This window comes from Gymnogyps californianus, chromosome 20 (genome assembly GCF_018139145.2).
Source record: "Gymnogyps californianus isolate 813 chromosome 20, ASM1813914v2, whole genome shotgun sequence".
In the NCBI taxonomy this organism is placed as follows: domain Eukaryota; kingdom Metazoa; phylum Chordata; class Aves; order Accipitriformes; family Cathartidae; genus Gymnogyps; species Gymnogyps californianus.
Genome location: NC_059490.1, coordinates 6,538,609 through 6,562,049, shown reverse-complemented (window position 1 = coordinate 6,562,049; position 23,441 = coordinate 6,538,609). Strand labels below are relative to the sequence as shown.

Here is a 23,441-nt window from a genome sequence, read left to right as displayed (position 1 = left end):
CGAGCAAATATGGCGGCAGCGCCTCCTCCCGCTGCATCCGGGCACTTCCGCCAGTGCGCGCATGCGCCCTGCGGCCTCCCATGGCAACGGCGGCTCCTTGGCAACGGGCGTGAGGCGGCAGCCCAGGGGTGGCGGGGCCGGAGCCGCCCGTTCCCCCGCCCGGTTGTGGCGGGGCCGCGACCGAGAGGGCGCCGTTGTTCTAGGGAAGCGGAGGGGCGAAGTGCGGGGCCACCGATGGCGGGGTGGGGCCGGCCGGCGGGTCCCCGCCGGGCTGCTGGCAGGGGGCCCTCTCTCGCGTGAGGGCGGGCCGCCAGCCAGGCCCCGCGCCGCGGGCTGGGGGTGCTCGGGGAGAATGGCATTTCCCTCAATGCATCTCTTTCTCTCAGGGAACGTGTTTCTGCTGCCCTCAAACGCTGACAATACTATTTGAATACCTCTCTGTGTATTTTTGTACAGATCACCGGGTATGCTCCGTACATACTTAATGGTGAATCTAGAAATGAGTGAAAGGCAGAAGGTCTGATTTAGCAGGTTTCTGCAATCTCTCCAGGGTGTTTACTCAAGTGAAGTATCACCTATGTCTGACATAGGATATGATAATTTCACAGTTTTAAGAGGCTAGAAGAACTAGAACTTAAAATTGACTGTTTCACAAGTTCCTCACAGAGTACTTCTGAAAAAATGGAGCATACGCTTAAATAATTGAGATAAAGCCTCAATTTCTGAAATCAGAATGGTGTGAGAAAACTAAAAGGGATTATGCTTGGCTGGCATAAATTTAATCTTCAAAGATTTGCTCAGGGTAGCTGTGAATGAAGTCTCTTATCTCTCTTTTTCCAGTGTCTCCTAGGATGAGCAGGCTAAAGACTCTCAGCCTTCCTGAGGTGTAGAAGTGCACAAAGACCTTTGCAGTTTTTGATACACAGCAGACATTGAGCAGGCCCCGGCACCTCTTGGACACAGTGTCAGGTATTCTTCGATTTACTCTATTGTATTGTGCCCACTGAAATGGGCTCCTCATGTGTGACTGAAGGCATGCACCTAAAGCACCATTTAAAGCACATTTTTTTGAATAGTTTATTGTTTCCTGATTCATTTTGACACAATATTTCAGTTGGTGAACAAGAGCTTTTTAAAATTAACATAACCTTATGGTTTTCTTACAAATAAATCTAAAAATATAACAGAATTATTTTTATATCACTGTTTGCCTACCTAGAAAATCAATGGTCTGTTTCCATGGGACGTTTTGGGCCCCAACTCTTTTTCAAATCTCAGGATTATCTAATCAGAATTCCATAAAAGAAAAAACAGACATTAGCGTGTCTGAACTAAGGTGAAAATCAGGTCTCAAGTCCAGAAAAAAATTGCTATTTTCAATTTAGTCAAATTATGATCAGAAAAGGCTGATTTTGTTGAAATTGGGAATCATTATATACATTTACCTCTGAATTGTTTGTAAATACACGGTACCATTACCAAGGCAGTTCTGGTAGGCACCCAAAAGATCCCAGCAGTATACAGTCACCATATATTTGCGTAAATATACTAAAACTTCGTTGTGAGACTTGCAAATCACCTCTGCACTTCATAAATCTTGACCATAAAAGTCTATTTTTCAGCAGCTGAGGCTTAGTTTCGTATGAAAGCTGTGCACAAAATAGGAGATTTGCATCAATTTAGGAACTTTTCTGTGATCCTCATGTTCAGCAGGTACTCAAGTTGTAGAGAGCTCAACAATATAAATAAACCAGGCCACTTTAAGCATACTTCCTTGCCAAAAGTGAGGTGCATGCTTGATAAAGTTGCTGAATTATAGCATAATGTCTAAACACTTCAAATATTTTTGAATGCACTTGTTACAGATGGCATGCAAATATTTGGAAATTGGTCAGGGATTTGGCAAAGCATGAGGACTGAACAGTCTAATGCAGGAAATACTCGAAGCATAATTTGCTGATGCAATCCTTGCTTGTCCCTTGCACCGTCAACTTTTACTTGAGTTGATTCAACCACTACTGCAGCCGAAAAATCAGTATTGGAAGGAGGGGCAATATGTTTCTGCATGAGCCCTGTGTTACATTAGCTCACAGAGAATTTCTGCAAATACCAGTCTGAGGTTAAGTAGCAGGAGGGCATGGCTGTCAGGGCAGTGTGGAAAGGCATACAGAACCTCTTCCTTTTGGCTGCAGTGAGCTCTTAAATTATCTCGGGTAATCTCATTAGAAGGCACTCTTGGATTGCAGCTCTGCTGCAGCCAAGTTGTATGAACACTGGAGCAAAGCTGGGGGCAGTACTTTTAGCTATGAAAATTTAATTTTTTCCATCTGAAGCTGATAGAATAATCTTTATTGTGTGGAGACATAACAGGAAAACTTGGCTGGCATCTCAGTACACTTAAGGCCATTAAGGCCAAGTCACTCATTTATCAAGTAACATCCCACTTGAAGACTCCATGAAACAGTATTGACCAAGAAAGTTATCTGTAGCAGCCAGCCAACTGAATACTTGTCAACTAAAATATGAGGAGCCATCACTGTAATGGAGTGACTAAAACAAATGCTGTCCTTGCCAGTAAGGGCAAGGAAAATTTAGTATAAACTAACAAGTAGTTATTTTAGTTACCTTCGTTTGTCTTACTTCTGCAGGTGTTATGTTGAATTGTTTTCATATGAGTATGGCCAATGAAAAATGGCCATACCCACAGCTCTTTTATTAAATGCAAATATTCCAATGACAGCTGATTGAGAATGACACCAAGTCAAAGTTTTGGCTATACTTTATTTACTTCACGTACTATGAACATATACATTACATGCTACAAAAAAATAAAAAAAGACTTTAACTGTCAAGAAAGTGGATAGTGTTATAATACAATGGCACATGTTCATATTTTTCTTCAAACTGGTTTGGTTAGAATCCTTCCCCAAAACCATTAACAAAACCAAAGTGTTTTACTCTTAAGATGATTAGAAATATTTGCATTATTAACAAATACAATTCAAACAGATTAACAAGATTTAACCAGGTCAAATATTAGTAAAAAGGCTGGGGGTTACCAAAATGAAATATATATTAAAAAACCATAGCAGCCAGTTGTACTTTTTAGTGTGATATAATGTGTAAATGCACCAGAAGAACACAGTGTAATTGAGCATTCTGCTTTCACGGTGTATTTCTAGAAATGATTATTCTAGTTCTAACACCTGCCTATGCACAAGAGACCAAAAACACAGCCAAGTAGAGACAAAAGATTGTGACCAACGTTCTTAGCAATGATTTTTTTGCACGCATCAGGGAGAAGGGAGGGAACAAGTAGAAGAGGATAAACAAAGGCCACAAAAGGATTTAATCTACATGTTCATGAACATATGTTCTACCTATTTTCCTTTAAGAGCTTGATAAGTTGAAATGTCTATTTCGTCCAAATGCAAACATACTCATTTCTATCACCTATGAAACAAAATCACATTTCGGCTTAGAACTGAATAGTGGAAAACAGTTGCATTAATGTATTAGTTGACTAAGAAAAACTGCTTGACAAGAACTTAGGATTCTAGTGCAACAGCAGCTATTAAGACTCCTCTAGTTTCTTTTTTTTGCTCTTTCAAAGTGTACAAATATTCGCAATTTATACAGTCTTAAAAACACATCTACAAAGTTTGCAGGGTATTTGCTAGTTAATTCAATTTATGTCTTTCATATTAAAAAGGCAAGATTTGCATAATACAACTCCTTTCAAAAAAATGTTCTTTTGGTATCTTAAAATAATTGCTGATTGGAAAGGTACAAACATATGGGCTTTCGTTAACTGCAATTGGAAAAAATACTTCAGAACAAACTGTGTTACTCTAAGAACACACAGATCATTATGTTTCTTTCACAATACCTGAAGAAAAATATAAGCATATATGGACAAATGATAAACTCAGTATTAAGTCTGTTATTTAGAGTGCAGCTATTGGAAAAAAAAAAAAATCAGTCATAGTAAATATCAAGGTCAGAGGAAAAATACAAATTAGCCTTAAAGAAACCAATGTGTTACAGAACCTAGTTTCTCAATTTTTCTCCTCAATTTTGTACTAAGCTAGAAGAGATCCCACAATCACTGGCATATCACCCTAACCAGAATAGCAATCCAAGCTAGAATAGTACTGCAATTCCTTTGTTACCATTCTTCTTACACCACTGTCAACAACTGTCAGTTTTCTAATAATCATCAGTAGTGCTTATGAGATTGGTGATGGAAAAGTATGATTAATGTACATTGGCGTTAGTCTACAGAATTAATGAGTGCCCGTTACCTGAAAATTAGTCAGACTTGCTGATGGATTAGTTTTGAAGTAAAACAACTAGTACTTAAATATAACAGAAATATTATAATTTCCAGCATGTTACACAGTTCTGAGGTAAAGTGTTACCAGTATTCTGTTGTACGGGTTGGTGCCTTGCAGCAATAGCCTCTGCAGTGGGAACTAGCCCTCGCAGCATTTACAACCAATGAGCCATTCTAGTCACATGGTTTGTATCAACCAAAATAACATTTTCAGTTTGATACTACTTAGAAAAACTGTTCTGTACGGATTACACTGTAGTCAAAGTTACAAAATTTGTTTGCTTAAGTTTGGTCACTAGAGTGCTCTGCTTGGAAAACAATCCAGGGTACAGGCAAAGGATAGTTACTTCAGTGTTTAATTTCAGTTTACAAAACTTACTGAATCCATTCTGATTTATGTTAGAGAAAACCAGATAATTAGAAGAACAGACTAAAAAAAAAAAAAACCAAAAACCAAGCAGTGCATAAAACCACCTATTCAATGCACTGATTTTCATTATGAGCTAGGAAGCCATATTTACTCTATTATGCCTTTTGATAATCAATCCAGAAGCACACAAGTATTTTCCATTAGTTTATTAAAAATAAAATCCTCATGAATTCACTATCAAATATTTTACAGATGGGAATTAAACCAGAAGAGTCCCCCGAGTAACTTTAAAATAAAAGTAATATTTGGTTTGTCAGTTCACCATGTTCGACACTGATTTGTACTGTAAGAGTATTGTACAATAGGAGTACTGAAGAATTCTAGAAAAATTAATCTGGCCCTATATAATTTAATTTTATTGGAAAGCAGTGTCAATATTTTAGTATATTTAGTGAATCAAACACTGCTTTAAAGCTATGCATTAAAGTGCTACGCACGTATTTTTCAGCACTGATATGGATGTTTACACTTCCATAAGCCTTATATTTGTGGATAAAAAGAGATATTGGTGTGTTAATATAAATTTTAATTTAAAATCAGCTGCTATGTTTGAAGCATCAACAGTACTGAAGAAATCGATCTAGTGTCCACAAACTTCTAGAATTCCGAGGTTGATTTGATCTGTCATTTACCATTAAAATGGTAAGCATCTGTAAATCATAAGGCTGTCCCCAATGGGCTCTACATAAGTCTGTACTGTGCATAGTTAACTGACCACGCAAAGTACTATATAGCCTTTCTAGGACAGAGAATTCAGGATGGAAAAAAAAAAAAATATGGAGAAAGCTCCAGGATAAAGTTGTGAAATTTCTATCTATTGAATTGTCTAAGGTTGATGTTCATTGCCTGAGGAAGAAGCAACATAAGCAATAGGACCGGAGAGAGCTATAAATATTATCGTAACATCTACAGGACTGCTTTCTCCAACTGCTGCTGCTGGCAAGGTCCAGTCTGCTGTGCACATGGACATAAGCAGGCATTACAACCTATAATCATGTACTAGTTCTGCCACTTGACACACAAGTTATCTACTGTCGTACCCTGAATTACATGACCCTTGATTAAGGAATGGTGGTGTTCAGTCCCAGGGGTTTGCAGGTTATCAGAATGCTTATACAAGCAATACCGCTTTCAACATCTGTCGGAACATAGTCTTGATGGCATCTGCAATAAAAACAAGTTGAGATTGTTCCCATCTGTAAGCGCAACTGTTGAGCCACACTCAGCTGAAGTCCTCGTCAGGATTCTGTTGATCCAGCAGGCGGACATGTGTGAATGGAAAGTGACCACGTCTGCCATTACACTCTCCTTCCCACTGACCGCTCACGTTAATCTTTGTGACCTTTACCAGCTCACCGACCTGCAGGATAAGAAATAAGGAAGTGTTACAATTCATAAAAACACGGAGGATGAGCTGCTACCCCTCCCCTTTGGTGTCATATCACCCAAGTGTACCAGATACACTTCTATAAAAAGTAGTTTTAGTCTTGAGCATTTTTGATACACCAGCCTACCACCCAACGTTTTTCACTCCTGAAGAAAGTATAGAGAGAAAGAAGGTACCTAGATTAGGTGAGAAGTACCTAAACTGAAGAGCCTGCAATCCAATACCAATCTTTCAGAGCACTCTTGGGACTTGACATCAGCTGCTATCACAATAAATGCATCTTGCTGAATTGACAGAGGCTTGCACTCTGCTTGTACTCCATCAACAACCTCATTAAGGGAGGGAAGGCTTGCGGGTGTACAAAGAGAACACTAATCTCCAAGCTAATTAATTTTGAAATTCCACTAAGTGCTTTTCAGGTAGCATTGAAAAAGTTCTGGATAAGTGGGGGCTATATATCTCTATCTATAGCCACAGATTATAAAACACTAGGAGAATATGCAGGGGAGTAAGAAGTAGTGCCGTAAGGCTGCTCTGTTCTTACTCGGAGCATCCACAACTAGCCACTACCAGACACAAGGCCAGGTGATATTTCAGTCTCACCCACCATGGATTTCTCATATAAATAAATTCCATGGGTATAGTAAAGACAATTGATGCCCTCTCCCTCTTATACCCAAATTGTTTGGCTAGAAAAATAAAAGAATGGTTACTATGGACCGATGAAACAACATGCTCTAGTTTTTAAGTATCCAGTTCTAATGTACTACACTAAATAAAAGCACAGTAATAGATTTCATATTCTAATCTCCAACCTAATATTCACATAACCAATTCTAAAGGTATTGTCTCCCTTTGACAAAGGTGGAAAACTGCACAGCAGTCACGTTCCCAAGGCTGTGCAGTCAGGTAGTTCAAGTCAGGGCCACAAGTCTAGGTCTAATCAGTCCCCAACTCTGTTGAATCTTGAAGGGTGATTTAAGTAGCACTTACACAACCTAAGAAAGCACAATTTACCTGGTAAAGACAGTCACTGGAGAGTTAATAAATGCAACATTGAAAAGCTGTCTACCCATTTCTACCCCTCTGTGTAGAATTTTATCAATAATCTTGTTTACAAGTAACATACAACGGTTTTCAGAATTCCTCCCAGGTCACAGATGGAGAATGCTTTTGGGACAGATATACTCTATTTTCTTTCACTAATACTGTAAATGAACTCTCAAGGCACGGCCACAAGCCTTACTGCATTTCATCCAGAAATTCACTGAATATACAGTTACTAGTTTACACAGATGCTCATCACCGTGTTCTAAATTCATTCAAAACAGAATCTCATTATTCTCACTTTCCAGGCAGTGAATGAAGAACAAGGAAAACAATTTAAGATGTTACCAATCTCCATTAACTTCACAGGTTTTAATCACTTGCAATCTTTTGCCAGAACAGCTTTTAACAGTTCATAAATTCAAACTACTACATGGACATTTAATTAAGCTTCCCATACCTCTGATGATTACTTATCTGGTAATGAGAGGCACACTTGGGACTCTTGCTGTAGCTTTATTTTTGCCTTCTGTAGTCATTAGTATAGACATTTTAATGAATCATATTTTGAAGAAAATCCTCTTATGTATTTGCTACAGGCAAAAAGGAAACCTTCCTCAACTACTGAATGCTAGTTTCAGCTCTTTAGGAATTTAATCACGCAGTATGTATAATTTTGCTACTGCTAATAATCACTGGGGGGTTGTACAAATAAAAATACTCTGTTGACCAAAACAATACATCAGCTACAATTTAACAAGGATAAGATTAAATGTGACAATACTAGAAGCAGAAAATCTTATTTCCTAATCACAACTATTACAAGAACACTATCCTAGATAGTGTTGCTTCAGACCTGGATATAATCTACGTATCAGCCTTCAACCAAAAAGTATATAACCTCCAACCCACTAGGAAAGAAAAAGCACGAGTGGCACTTAAGCTTGCTATCTGTAAGATATTTTTCTTAGACTGCTGGCCTCTGCTCTTATTGAATATCACACACTACTTTATGTTCATATAGAGTTATCTTGGATACCTTATGACAAACTCACCTGCAAAAGGTGGGTTCAACAGTGCAATGATAGTGAGTTAGAATATGGAATGCTTGTGACATTCCCTCACTCCCAGAGCATCCTGTAGCTGTTCGTTTGGTTTTCAGGGGTGTTTCAGGGTCATTGCAGCAAAGGGACACCCATTTATGAATTCTCCATACTATAAGGAGCTACACTCCAAATCTGCATTTCAATAATTGTTGAAAGAGGAAAGACCTCTGAGCTTAAACACTCCTTTTTTACCATTACGGTAATTTCATTTAGCAACCACTCTCTCTTTCTGATACAATATTTCATTCACATTTCATTTATCTATACGTCTATCTTCTCATTTCATTTTTATATATATATATATCTTTACACCTATCAAAGCAGGACTGACTTGAAGTAAGCATGGGTCATTTCACAAATGCTAGCTTAATAAAATGGCTCCATTAGTTCCTTAACTTATAGATCTTTCTAGATCTGCTTTGAAACTCTGCATATTAATCCATAGTTCAAATACTCTCCTGAAGACAATACTCATTATTACAAGTGCTGGAATTTTAAAACATTTAGACTAGAAGTGGATGTTCTCTCTGAATTCTCCTCCCTTTTAACGTTGACTTATGGTATCATTAGTCTATTGTGCATCATCCCACCAAACACAGCACCTCAAGAACAACACTGTACCCTGCTATAAAGCCAGATTTGTCTCAGTCTTCATCAGAAGTTTTAAAACTAAATATATCCCATATGCTTCAAAGCAAAAATGAAGGTTCATGTGAAGACTTCTGTATGCTGTGGTTTTATTCCAAGTACTCCTCTTTGGTAAGGTCAAGATGGCAGAGTTCTGCTACTGTTACAAAGAAAAAAAATAAATCGATCGATCTCAGATTCATTCACCACATAGATCTTCCCTTTTTCTCCTCTCCCTTCTCTTAATTAATATAGACTGACAACTCCTTGAATAGGTCCAAGTTACAAGCAAAATAAAAGTTATCTTCTGCTGAATCTTTTTTCCGTAATACAGCACAGCCTTTATTAGAACATCATTTGCTCTGATCCTCCTTCTTTGAGCTCTTCAAAACCATGTCAGTTTTAAAATAATAGAACAGTACAGATATCCTGTTTGCAGTCTGTAAAAATGTTTGATGTTAAGAATCTATTTTCCTAAGAGAAACAGTGGGATCCACCCCCACCCGTGAATATTGCCAGATTTAAGGATAAAAGTTTTCATTTGGAAAGAATCCCACTTTCTATATTTATAGTTTTTAAGAGGTCTGGGCAAAAATGGACTGATAGGATTTACATAATGCTTTCTACTAAGTTATCTAAGAAAGAGATCTCTAAATAAACAGAGAAGGAACACCATGAAGTGAAAGGGAATGTGAAAAAAGGAGACAACAAGAAACTGTACTTTGATAGACAGGATGAAGAAAAACTTGCAGAAAGTGAAGTGCATATTGCTATTTTTTTTCTGTACAGACATTGAAAGCAACTCAGTAACATTGTGATTCAAAATGGTAAGAGCTGCAAAGAAGCTAGGAAGGCCCACTAGAAGCAGTGATAAATGGCTCACATTTTAAAACTAAAATTTCCCAATATTATATACAGAATAAAGAACCGTCACTATTATTGCATTTCTTAAATGTAGAGCTGTAGCAGGACAGGAATACATCATCCTAACCAAGAGGTTCAACACGTCAACTAGTAAGCATTTAAATAAGTTTACAAGGCCTACAAAGGCCATTGTTCTAATCTAAAGGTAGAAAGACACTATAAATCTTAATTACATCCTCACACAGACGAGCTGAGCCTACACACTTCTCAGTTCCCCCCTGCCAAACACTTCAGCTATCTAGCCTGTTATCATAAGTTAGTAAAAGACACTAGTGGTGCAAGCTAGCTCAGAAGAGAGAGAGATTCTCCATGAAACTACACTTTCTAAAGCACAAACATACTTGACAGATCATGTGAGTTTTAGCGAAGAGAATTGAACTAACATAAGATCAGCCATGGCACTCACAAGCTGTTCTTCAGCGTGTAAAGGATTTTGCTTTCACTCAATGTTGCTTATGATGGCCTGGATTATCAGTACTTTCTCACTCTCTCTCTTTCACTCCGTGCTACCAAACTGTGAGTTGGGCACTGTTGTGGGGTTCTGCTTTAAGTGAAATAAAAAGTAAAGTTAAGCTTAAGAGAACACTAGTAGCACACTAATAAATAAAAGCTTAAAAACAAAATCCAAAAGGCAAACCAAAAGGTTTTGATAAATATGCCACAACATAATATCCAGTGGCTCAAAGAAAATGTAACATCTGGTAATTGCAACAGTCCACAATGACATTCAGGAATATTTCCAAGCTCCAGGAGGTGGCTGGGTGGAGAGAGTGAGAAAAAGAGGGAAAGAGACAGCATTTTAGGCTGTATGCAAGTCTGAAGGCTAAAATCTTTGCATGTTTCCCCAAACTCTGGTGAGCTGGCATAAATTTCTATACATGCTTCTCAACCTAATTTATGTTCTGCATCCTGGCTCTCCTTTGATTCAGAAATATAACGGAACGTGTAGTAACTCAAGAGTGTATTTACATTGCTTCTCTGTACAAATTTTTGCCTACAACAGGGAAAAATTTCACATCTCCCAGGTTGTACATCAATTATCAGATCTGCATTTGCCAATTCTGTACTAAAGACACATACCTATCTATAGTTGCCACATCACTGAAGTACTGAAGTGCCTTTTGTGCTATGCACGATTAAACGAAGTATTTGAGAGTGAAGAGGAGATGCTCTGACTCAGCACAGAAACTGTTTTTTCCCAAGTACTTAAAATGTTATATAAACAGGAAGTCAATTAGGTATCAGGAAATTCCAGAGCCTTTAGCTCAAAGAAAGCCTAGATTAAAGGATACAATTTACATATCATCCTAAGGCAAAGGTCTGCCACTGAAAATACCTTAGTCTCAATTTCCTCAAATGTAACTTGGGGGATAACTATCTGATGTTTACAGATAGAGCACTCTAGTCTCCTTTTTAAGAGGAAAAAAGATCAAAAAGGGCATGTACAAGTATTTGATCATATCAGGAAGTGAATCCACCTTAGGGAAACTCACTGCTTTATTACAAATCATACTCCATCAATCACTGCTTTACATGAGACCTCCCTAATGAATTGTAATGTACATTCCTGCTTCATAAACTAAAAACCAAAGTCATCTGCTTGAGGTCAAGATGTTACAATAAAACCCTATGTGTGATCATCATCATCTCACTCTGTGTAATTTTAAAGTGACTATCAATGTTTCCACTGATTGCTTTTAAACTGCTGACAGATTGGGGGAAAAAAAAACCCAAACAACCCAGGACACCTTTTAAAGATTGGGCTGAGGCAAGCAACAGTGAACACAGGTTCAGACACACAACTGATGAACCGCTCCCTCTCCCTCCCCCCTAAAATAAAGACTTCAGAAGTGAAAACATGGATGGGGAAACACTTATGTTAGTGATGTTTGACAAAAGACATGATACTGGTTCAGTAACCTAAACATGCTATAATAATCAAACTCTAGTCTACAAGTGACTCTAGTCACTTACTCAATTAAAAAAAAAAGCCTTTATCCATAACTTATTAATCACGACGTAAAACGAGTATTAAAATGCTTTTCCCTTTCTTATTCCTACAAAACTATAACGTGAGTGAAAGGGAAATCCCTTGAACAGATCTCTTCTTTCTAAATTTTGCCCATTATGTACCTCCAAAGCCAAGGCTGTCTTGTCGTAGGCATTAGGGACTCGCTTCTGGATAACCCGGGCATAAATAGGGCCATTCTGAAGGTTAGGGAGCGGAGTGTTGATGCTGGGCTGGGCATAGGGCCCTGGCTCCGGCCCACCCAGTGGTTGTGGGTGGGAACTATCCTGGTTACCTCCAATCAGAGTAGATACTGAAGCAGAGGAAGGTCTATACTTCTCGACGTAAGGAACAGGTATCATTCCCCTCTTTCCTTCGCTGTCTTCTGCATTCCACCATTGCTCTTCAGGTTTATCCCGGATTCTCAGTATGTCTCCTTTCTTAAATGGAAGATCTTCTTCATCGTTTCCATTAAAGTCAAAGAGAGCTCGCACATATTCAGCTTCCTCCTGCCTGAGGATAACGCCACTATTCTGCCTGGATCGGGAAACTGGTTCTATCAAGGTTGTAGTGTCCAAATAGTGTATTTTGTAGAATTCCAGTAAAGATGGCAAAGAATCAAACTCTTGGTCACCTATTCGAAATCTGGTGGGATTCAACCCTGAAAGAAGAAGGCAATATATCAAAGAGAGCATACAACAGTTAAAACTGTAAATTAAACATGAGAAGACAAATACATTTACAGATAAGTAATTTCATATTGAATTTGGTCATCTTTAGATCAACATTCATCTTATTTGGCTCTTCTGTGTATTTCTAATCAAAGACAGTACTATCATAATCGTGAGGATAGAGTTTTATTTTGAAAGATTTTGTCAAAGAAGGAAAAAAGAAGTTGTTTGGCACTGCCAAACTTCCCGAATTAGGATAAAAATATCTTGTTTCCTTGAATGTTATACGGACCCAACAGATAAAAATGTTCAGTACATCCGAGTTTCTCAGGAGCCCATACAATTTTCAGTAACAGACAATTCCCCTTTTCCTGTTTTATACTCTAAATCTACGAAGCAAATGAAATTTTGGTACAATTTCAAGGAAGTGATTTTTTCTTTTAACTCTCTTTTGCAGTTCAAAGTTATTTCAAAAAGACAACGCTGCAATTATGGTTATTTACCTGTTATAATGTATCTTGGATTAAAGGCATGGACACTACAGACAACTGCTTAGCTAAGAAGCAAACAATTTATGCAAATGAGCAAATGAAGTTATTTTTCATTTTGATAAAAGGTACCATTAGAGAAAATTATGTATATTTTACGCAATGCAAAGCAACAACATGTTTTCATAACGGGTATAATTCAGTCTTTTAATCTCAAGTCTTGTAGTTTCTTTGCCATATTTGTCAGAGGGAGCCTAAGCTATAAATCTGAACATCAAATACATTAAAATACAGATGATGTTCATATTCAAGGCATTAGAAGTATCAAAGTGCAGATACCCATTCCAGTTTTCAATCTGTGCTGCACTTTTTTTCCGTTTTATGTTCTTCAGGCTCAGCTGGGGAAAAACACACGCATGATGTTCTATTTCCACCATGCACCATACACTGTGTAATCAGTTATGGGAAGAATTGTGGAAGGCTGGGGGAGGGTAGTAGAAAGGAAAAGATTTATGCTTTAATGAGTAACTCTTTTAGCAAGAAAGAGATGCTTACTTTGCAAGTCTGTTTCTCTGCAGGGAATATCTAACAGTTCCAAGACTTAGCTCTCTCGAGTACAAAGCTAGCAGAATTCTTCAAGCTGTCACTGATCCAAAACCCCCTTCAAAGTAGCACTGTCAGCATGGAAAGCTAACATTACAAGAAGTTCTTTCAAGAGAGCAAAAAGGGGTTCTAATAGAGAAAAGGGCAGATTCAATAACATCAACATAGACAAACACCCAATAAATAAGTTTTGAAGTATCCTGAAGGAACATAAACATTAGTGAAGCTGGTTACAGGAAATTCAAAGAAGCAGAACTAAGTCATCAGAAAATGCACATTTGCATGCATTAACAGCCCTGAAAGACTTTCAAAAGAAATGAGCACAAATAAAATGAGCCAAAACCCAAAAGCAATACGCTCAAAAAAATTACAAAAAACAAAACACAAACTGGCATCACCAAGAGATAAGGAAGCTAATGTAAATATCAGTAAGAAATATGAACCCGGCATGGAAAGACAAGTAAGATTCCACCTTATCCTCCCAAAGTGTAATGCTGGAAAGATGCAAAACCCTCTCAACTTTTGCTGGTGAGATGTAACTTACAGCTCTAGACTTAGCAAGAACTCTGGAATTTCATCTCAGTGGCAGTTCTTAGCTCTGTGGTCTCACAGATGACTTCTGGCTGGACAGGCAGCATCCCTACACCACTTCAAAACAGCTTAAGTTCACTACATAAGCATATAATATGATCTGGGAATGCTGCACTTCCGCTGGCATTGGAAGTGGGAAACCATGCTTTGTAACAACTGGTAGAGACATCAAGTTTCAGACAAACCTGGTGACAGAAACATGAGCATGTATCTGCTACCATTTTAGATGTGAAGCTTTAAGGATCAAGGCTTATGTAGACACTTAGGTCAAAAGAAGAAGTCATAGAAACTTTAAGAGGGCCAGGGCAGCAAAGATCTTTGAAGTCATATGGAGAAGACGGAATCTCAGTTAAGTTCACTGACATGGAACTTATTTCACGTGACAGAAATCTAAAGCCTGAAACACTAATTTACACCTCTAAAACCTGCTCCAAACTGACTCAGTCAGGAGCCTGAGATCTCTGTCTCCAGCAAAGTAAGAGTACACAGAAAAATCTTAAAACTCATAGGAAATGAGCAGTTCATCAGTAACATTCATCAGCCTTGTCAGCACCAAAATCATCACTAGGATGAACAAGGTTTTTTGGGGTGTCTTTTTTTTTTTTGTCTTTTTTCTTTTGAACAGGTTCACCCTCTTGAATTAATGTATAACAGCCTGAAATAGCTGCCAAATGTACCTGAATAAAACCAAAGTTGGACTCTAAGAGGAAAGTCCACTGGAACCTTATGTCTGGGGAAGGAGTGACTGAAATCAGTGTACTGTATCCTGGAAAAATCATATTCTAAAAGACATTTTGCACAATTGAAGAAGAGTGAGAGAACACAGACCCTCCAAACACATTCTAGGATCTGAAAGATCAATGCAATCCTTGAAGGGACAAACAGATAGGCAGCAGAAAGGAGACACATTATCTTCACAAAGAGAACACTCCCAGAATACCACACGCACTTCTGATGCTTTTGTTTAAAAAAAACCAAACCATAAAGCAGATACAAAAATCTGAGGTCTGGAAAACCCCTTTGCAACAAGAAATCTACAAGCTTAATCCAAATTAATTACCAAAGAATACAAAGGCAGCAACCTGGTCACTGTCTGGACAGTTTAAATAGAAAACTTCTAAATTCAGCTAAAATAGGCATAAAAAGGACAAAATAGTGGAAAGTCACAGCTGGAAAAACGCAGGTTGGAAATAAAATACAACTACACCTTACCAAGCAAGTGGTAAACTTTCCATCAGTTTAAGTCTTTTGTGTATACTCCTGTTCAGCTACAAGGTAATGAGCTGAATGATGCTCACTTATGTAGCAGGGAAATAATTTTATTCACTATGGGCTTCAAAGTTTTGTCATTCCCTGGTATAAAGAAATTCAAAGATTAAGAGATTTCAGGCTCAGAGGAATTCTTCAGCTTCTTGTTTGAACTGCAACACTTCTCATACCTGTAGGCCAATGGAAAAATTAAGGCAAGATCTACCATAAGAAAAAGTTACAGCAACAAGGCAAGTGTTTTTTGGAGAAGTAGAGCTGTTTTCCTTCATGATTCTGGGACAGTTTTCTTGAAGGCACAAGTTTGAGCAGCACATTGTCCACATCTTCTGAGGGCTCTCAGGAAGAGGAGAAGGCGTGTAAAGGTAAATCTAGCTACCGGAGGAACTTTAGTCACTTCCTATTAAAGTTGGACAACTGGAGTACTAGAAATTATCTTCCCTTCTCCCCAGCTCTGCACAGCCGAAGGAAGAATAGCCGTTCAGCTTGCAGCTCTACCAGCAGCACCACTCAGCTCTGTAAGATGACTCCTTTGAATCAGAAGCACAAAGGGCTGAGTATCATCTTTCTTACTTATTCCATCCTAGCTCCATCTGTGCTAGGATTTAACCTGATTCCATCCATTTCAGCATGTCAGAACAGCTAGCGAAACCTCTGCTCTCAGGAAGGTGAGGAAAGAGTTAAAATCCAAAGTGTCCCAGAATTAAAGAAAGTTTCAAATCTGGACCCTGTCAGTTCTCTGTTTATGACACACATTCCCCCCTGACAAAACACTTTCACACTGTGTTGGCTTCAGGTGAGTCTGGAAAAGATTGCTTATATATGTTTTAAATATTGTACAGATACTGGGGAAGTAGAGGTATAAAACACCTAATATTCTGCTTCTTGAGAGTGCGGGCAGGTGGCGTAACCACAAAGCAACTTCTCACTTTCTCAAATGTCTCAGGGGTTTTACATTTTTCTCCTCACTCCAATTGTGTTAGTGCCACTAGGCAATTTTCTCTTTATTCCTAAGCTTTGGTAAGCTTTCCTTTTCAGCGCAGGGAAGACCTCACAGAAATATAGGTTTTCATTTTTGTTTCTAGATCTAGTGTGTAAGGGTGCCCCTCCTCTCTCCTCAACTTATAATGCATATTTTGGGCAAGAAAAGCTGTTCTTATCATGCAGGGTACTGAGACACAAGGCTCTCATTTCAAAGTAAGACATCACAGTGATGTAAGCCAGTTTCCTCCCAGAGCGTATGGGAACTCTGCTATGAAGGCATCACATTCCAGCCTGCGTGTTTCCCCCACTGCCTTATGGGCACCTTTTTTCCTTGTTCTTAAGCACCTCCGCGCTCACGCCTGAGCAAAACAAGTAAGTACCCATGAACGCTCTACAAAACCAGTAAAACCCCACTCACTGGCTCCTGAGAAGAGCTCTAAGCACATCAGGAGAATATTCTTACGTAAGTTACATATTGTCATTTCTGCAGATAATCAGAGGATGAGAGAAAAGTAGATGTCCAAGGCATACACTTTCCAAGCTTCCAACAGTTTGCATTTTAAGACCTTAATACAGCAAAAAGCAAAACCAACCAAACAAAAAAACCCCACAAAACCCACAAAAAAAACCCAAAACCCCAAGTCTCAGAGTCATACTGCTCACACGTATCTAAAACCATTTCCTATAGAGCTGAGTATGGATATCATTATGTAAACATTATACGATTCCAGGAAGTACAGTCTGAATTTTTTAAAATCACAATGGAAGTGATTTAGGAGTGTAAGTTAAGCAGCATGTTCTTAAAATGCATACTTAGTGAAAACATCACCTTCTACACTATATGTCATACCTTCCTACTTTAGAGAGACAAATGTTACAACACTATAAGGGTTTTGGCTTTATTACCTTGTACTTTCAATAGAAAGCATCTCTTTCTTTAGATATTTTAGGCATTTTGGTTTAGTGCATATCATACATTTTTACCCGGGACTCATATGTCAAATTGCAAACATATGATGTATTTAAATATTTCCTCTATTGTCCATTACCATGCTAATGCCTGCATGGAGTACTTTGTCTTGTTTGGGATTTCTTTAGCCCGTGACTGTGATATTTCATCACAAATGATACCCTAATTCCGATTCAGTTAATCTCCATCTCCACTGGAAACAGAGTGTTTTTCTTTCCCATAATTCAGTGACTTATCCTATTTTCTTTTAACAGCGTTAAAAGATTTCAGGAAGACATAGCTATTTTGAGAAGTTCTGTTAAATTCTTTTTTCCTTATGCTGAAAAATCACCTGCAAGAAGTTAGAAACTGCAGCATATCAGGCAACAGGTGAATTTAACAAAAAGTTAGCAAGTTTATTTTATACTTTAGAAATGGAAGAAAGTATCACATTTTCGTGACACTATGGCTTTTTATATTAGGGAAGCCAAAGCTCCTCATCTCATTCATTCTGTATTGAAGCTAGGTTCCAGGTATCCCCTGAATCAACACAGCAGTGTTGAAGCAGTCATGAACTGCACACACACTTACTGAGACTAACAAAAATCAACCTAAGAACCTGACCTGGCATATTCAGATTTCCCAGTGAGAAGTGTGCATTTGCCAAACAATCAATTGCTAAAAAACCCCTATACTATACAATTAATATAGTAAAGTTGTTCTTCCTAACGTTTTAGCCTGACCATAATAAATAAGCATGACAATTCGCATTTACCTCATTTTACTGCATTAGTCTCCCTATCCAAACATGAAACCATCTTCAATCTTCTACCAATGTTTCCATCTCCCTCCCACTGCAGAACATCCCCCCACTTACTTTTTTCTGAAAGAAAACCTTAATTACATTTTAAGTGTAATTTAATATACACACATCCCTGCACATGCTTTGGTTTGAGTGTGAAAAGAGAACAATATCAGCACGGAGGCATGATTTATTTAAAACTACTAAAATCTCAGCATAGGGGTATCTGTGGTGTAGGAGTGATGCATCACCGCCCTCATAACATTGGGGGGGGAGGGGGAGGAGAAAAAAAAAAAAGAGACCAATCAAAACATAATTATACTTTTTAACATATATTAAGCCTACTGTGCCAACAGCCTACACAGCTACAATAGCAGCTACTTTTCTAAAACAAATAAACATTTAAAATGGAAGAGAATTACCTAAGCGGAATTTAGTGATTTTTAAAAAGAACACCAGAACTCCAGAATATTTTAACACCCATAATATAAGCGAGCCCATGGAATGCCACAAAACATTACTGAGCTTAAGAATGTAACACAATAAAAAAGTTAGGATGGCTATGTACTAAAGTGATACCACAATAACATGAAAAACAGTTTTTCCAGAGGTGAGCTGCTCTCCAGAAGACAACTGCCCAGAAGTGACAGGCATACATACTCCAGTGTTTTTCATCACCACTGTCTTTAAAATCCTATTAGGCTGGATTCCACAACAAACCATCCTGGTGCCTTGTTCTGCTCTACGTAACACCAGTCATGCATTTCAACGATTCACCCACCAAGCCTCCACAAACCTATGGCAATAAACCTCTGTCTTCACAGACATGAAGCAATGGGGAATCCACCACATTTTGTGGCAAACCATTTTACTACCCACAGCAGTAATGACTTCCACTTTACTTCCAGCTGAATTCAGCCACCTTTAACTTCTACCTTGTGGAGCTTTTTGTGACTTGAGCGCGCTTCGCAGCTGTAGTAGGTTCCTGGGATAAACACGATGACTTCAGGCTTTCCCAAATTTGCCAATTTGAAATGTTCCCCTGAGCAGGGGAAATTACTGTATAACAGTGCAAATTTACTGGCAACAGTTTTGTTTTTTCTTAGATTATCTCCTTCTTAGTCAGCTACAGTCTGTGCAGAGACTGAAAAATCCTTTCCATAACAAGTATTGTTGCATCTTCCCAATATAGGTCTCTTATTCCAACCATAGATCTACATCAGAAAGAGACTGTCTCTGTAGCAATTCATATACTGTTTACTTTCTGCCAGATAAGTTCACCAAATCTCTTGTTACATAGGTTTACTACACTTCAAAATTAGGTAGTGGTTCCTTTCTGAGATGCTAGCAATACACTCACATCATTTTGCAAGCATTAATATCCAAACTTGAGCAGTTCCGCTACCAACTTCAGTAATGTCCCCAGCATGGATACTGCTGCCTTTGTATTACACATTCTTACACATCCAAGGACAGTGCATTGCTGGGGGTTCTTGTTCACTTAGTTACACTTGTACTTGCAGAAATGCTGCTTCTCATGTACTGCGATGTGTTTTTACGGTTTTCCCTCTGACACAATCAGTATCTTCTGCTCTATAAGCGTTACGCTTAATCACATTGTTTTCATATTAGATATCAGGCTGATGAGGAATAATATCAAACCTTCCCTTTCAACACACAGTGGAAAAAAAATTGAACTTCACATCTGATTTAAAGGAACAATTGCCTTTACATTCCTGAAGAGTTCTCACTACTTAAACTACCCACATAATACTTTGAGTCTTGACTTGAAATTTAGCTTCACAGTCTGCCTTCTAATGCAAAACTATCTTGTCAGAATTCAGACTTTTAGATGACACTTCCACAGAACCATCCCCCGGCTGAGATGACATGCAAAATCTATTAACTATGGTTAACTGGTTTATGAAAACAAAAGAACGTGCGAGGGCTACAGCTGTAGGATCTTTCAGGAGGGCTGCAACAAGCGCTCAACTCCAGTGTATGTTTAACTATGATACTAGGTCGTTGGAAGGCAGGTGCAGACAGACGGCTCAGCTCGGTCAGTAGCCCCAGCTGCAAAACACGACTTAATTCCACTACAAAGAGCTTCACGAGTCGAAACACCGCCCGGGAGGAGAGTGGAGCCGCCCGTGGGGAGGCGCACACCGGGGCTCGGCTGCCCCAGTTACCCTCCCCGCGGCGGCAGGGGGCTGGGGGGCACCACCAGCCCTGGGGGTCACTCACCCGGGGCCCCAGGGCCCTCGCCGCCGGCCCGCCGGCCTCCCGCCGGCCCCAGGCTGTTGACGATGTAGTGCGAGACGCGGGAGCTCTCGGACACCGAGAGCACGAAGTCGCCGGGGATGGTGCCCGAGTCGCGCACCAGGAAGGTCCCATGGCGCTGCCCCTGCAGCAGCGACACCGCCTCGGCCCGGCTCAGCCGCCCCCAGTACCAGCTCGCCCGGTCCTCGGAGTCGAACTGCCCGGCCATGGGGGCCGCCCGCCCGCAGGCCGCACTCGCTCCCTCCCCACCGCGGGCTGCCGCCGCCCGCGGTGCCCCGCTCCGCGCCCAGCCCTGCCACCCAAAATGGCGGCCCCTGCCCTGACCTCACCTACCGGATGTGACCGCACGCGGGAGACGCGGGGAAGGCGCGGCGTCATCTCCCCGCGCGGCCCGAAGGCGGGAGGGGGAGGGGGCGTGTGTGGTGGTTGGCGCGCTGCGCATGCGCTGTGAGGGAGTGGGCGGGTGCGCGCGCAGAGCGGGCTCAAGGGGGAGGCGGGAACGCGGCGCTGAGGGGAGCGGTGGAGCTGTGGGGTGTTTTTGTTTGCTGTGTAGGTACCGGCGAGGTCTACTCGGGGTATCTGGGAGCAGCAGCGACCGTCTCCAGGGCTGGTCTCTCCTCACGCCTTGCCGGTGCTCTCATATCGGCTTCTCTGTCACGGGCCGGCGGGAGGAGGGTCCGGGACGCCGGTGTAGCTCGGCCCTTGCCCCAGGAGGGCGGCCAGGACTTGTCTCTGCAGTTGGTACATCCCGTTAGGAGGGCTGCAGGGTAGTCCCCTGAGTGTCCCAATTCCCCGATGGCTTCCCAGCTTCTGCAGCTCGCTGTGGTAGTTTGTGTGAAGCCAGGCTTGTCTGCACGTCAAGGGTGCAGCTCACTGTGCTTTTTCCTCCAGAGCTGTACCAGCAGTTCCTGCCCTCATCTTCCCTGCCAGCTGCGCATTCCCACCCCATGGTTGTGCCAGCACAGCTGTTTTCATGGGACTACTTGCTGAATTGGGCCAATGAGCTGTTCTGGGTTAAAAATAGCCCTGCAAAAGAAAAAGTTTATTTTTATGCAGGGCAGTTCACCGACTGTGTTACTGCAGGACCCTGCAGACAGGGAAGAGCTTAAGTTCTGCCAGTGTCACAGAGGAATGTGTGTGTGTGTGCATGCACAAATTAAGAGTGATGTCTGTAAGAATGGAGCAATATTTACCATTTTTAGATTGTTCTCCAAGATCTCTTAAATTCCTGAGTAATGTCTATAGAGCCTGGATAAATGTGTATTGAATTCTATTCCAGCTCTGCTCAATTCTGTGAGCTTTTTCCAGAAAGGAGTGTGCTTTTTCAACTGTGTGGTCTCCATGTGGCAGCGCTTGCATAAACATAATGTTAGAGCACAGCTGTCCTTAACTGTGAGGGTGCTGTGTTCGTGCCTGGCTGGCAGCATCTCTGCTTTCTTGTAGGGCACTTTGGAGCACTGTAACTGTCTCATGGATGGGACTTTGTCATTGTGTCAGGTAACTAGGGATGTATTAACCTTCACAATATCCCAGTGAGAAAATATTTTGTCTTACAGGTGGGAGCCTGTGGTTCACCAAATATATGAGAAAACACCAGGTGCTTGATTTCAGCTTATCCAATGGTTTAACAAATGAACATCCTTCCTCTGCTGATCCTGTTCTCTCTCCAGATGGACTGTAGGTAGGAGCCAGTCATAATCTATTTGGAAGCTAGAGTCCCAGTTTCCCTGGTAATGTGTGGAGTTTGCTAGCCAGTTGCAGAAATAGCACACTTCCATGCCTAGGTCTTTCACAGATTTGAAAAGCTGCACATCCTTGTTGAGAGCCCAGGACACTAGGAAGGTTAAATCACAGCAGCAAGAAAAGATGTCCATTCTGTTCAGTCATTCACAGACTTCAAACAAACAAACCAGGACTTTCTTACAATGGCAAAACTTACCATTTTTCAGACTCCTGCCAGACCACTGTAAAAAAGTCTCCTTTTGACTGAGGGCCCACAGACTGCTTTTTTTCCCCCTCCCTTTCCAGTCCCCACCATTGCACCCCATCTCCCCCTGTTTTCAGCTGAACCACAAAACTACAGGAGTTTGGTGGTGGTGGTTTTCATCAGGTTTGGTTTTCTCTGCTGCAAGCAGTTGGGAATCTTGTTGCAAGAGTTCCCTCTGGTGGTCGGGGATGGGGAAATGAGTAACGCTCCTGTAGTAAGACGCTCCTTTTGATACTTTTATGCTGGAATGATTTCTTGTTCAGTCCCTCTCTGACCTTCATTATTTGTAACAGCCTTTCCTTACTTAGGGCTTCTCCTGAGAATGACTGGTAACCTTTTCCAAATTCCTTTTTCCTCCCATATTTAACCCCTGCACGCCTCAGTAGTTTACTACCCTTGACCCATCCTTTCTGCACAAAGACTACAAGAACGGTGGAGCCCTTCTGCCCGAACCTGCTTCCTACACTGGTCTTTCACAGGCAGAGGGATTGCAGCCCGAGGTGAATGTGAAAGCAAAACAAAGCTCTTGGCCACAGTCTCAGAAGAATAAAACTAAATCAGCTTGTAATTCTGAAGAATTCACTGTTAATAACGAGATTCTGAAAGAAGTTGTAAAATACCGAGAGAATATTCCATTCACCTACCTGGCAGTAAAAGCCCCACTGGCACCCAGGCCTGATTTTTGTCTCTCACAGCCTGGTTTTCCTCTCCTGATTTTATTGTCCCTACCAGTCAGCCTGGAGATGATTTTTTCCTAAGGAGCTGTAAAACTTTGGCAACCGATCTAAAGCCCCAGTTAATCGGCAGAAAGTTTCTTGCTGAGTTCAATGAGCGAGTCTTGAAATTGTGCCAAGCGGAGAGCGCTGTCGTATAGCAGTGTTCTGTCCTAGGCGACATTCAAGGATGTTAACACAAAATAAGGAAACATCTGAGTTAATTGAAGGCTTCGTCTGCT

At 40.5% G+C, this 23,441-nt stretch overlaps 1 protein-coding gene across 4 annotated transcripts; it reads right to left on the bottom strand.

Moving 5' to 3' along the window:
* Positions 1–2,761: 2,761 nt before the first annotated feature.
* On the bottom strand, positions 2,762–20,707 carry CRK (CRK proto-oncogene, adaptor protein). Of its 4 annotated transcripts, XR_007767545.1 has the most exons (4): positions 20,464–20,707; positions 11,991–12,526; positions 8,928–9,093; positions 6,077–6,126 (listed from the first exon to the last, which is right to left on the bottom strand). XR_007767545.1 is itself a non-coding variant. In XM_050908861.1 (3 exons), exons 1-3 carry the CDS (start codon positions 20,705–20,707, stop codon positions 5,989–5,991), a joined length of 918 nt encoding a protein of 305 aa, XP_050764818.1. In that variant the 3' UTR covers positions 2,762–5,988. The 4 variants fall into 4 exon arrangements, 3 of the variants coding, with proteins under 3 accessions (XP_050764818.1, XP_050764819.1, XP_050764820.1); XM_050908861.1 differs by lacking the exon at positions 8,928–9,093 and having other exon boundaries at positions 2,762–6,126; XM_050908862.1 differs by lacking the exon at positions 8,928–9,093 and having other exon boundaries at positions 2,762–6,126; positions 20,479–20,707.
* Positions 20,708–23,441: the final 2,734 nt, after the last annotated feature.

Bases quoted from the DNA above. Each gene is read 5' to 3' on its own strand.
- CRK (XM_050908861.1), bottom strand. From the start codon at position 20,707: ATGGCCGGGCAGTTCGACTCCGAGGACCGGGCGAGCTGGTACTGGGGG. The intron at 12,527-20,463 runs GTGAGTGACCCC...TTCTTCTTTCAG, and splicing joins CGAGGGCCCTGGGGCCCCGG to GGTTGAATCCCACCAGATTT. The intron at 6,127-11,990 runs GTACATAATGGG...CTTATCCTGCAG, and splicing joins AGACAGCCTTGGCTTTGGAG to GTCGGTGAGCTGGTAAAGGT.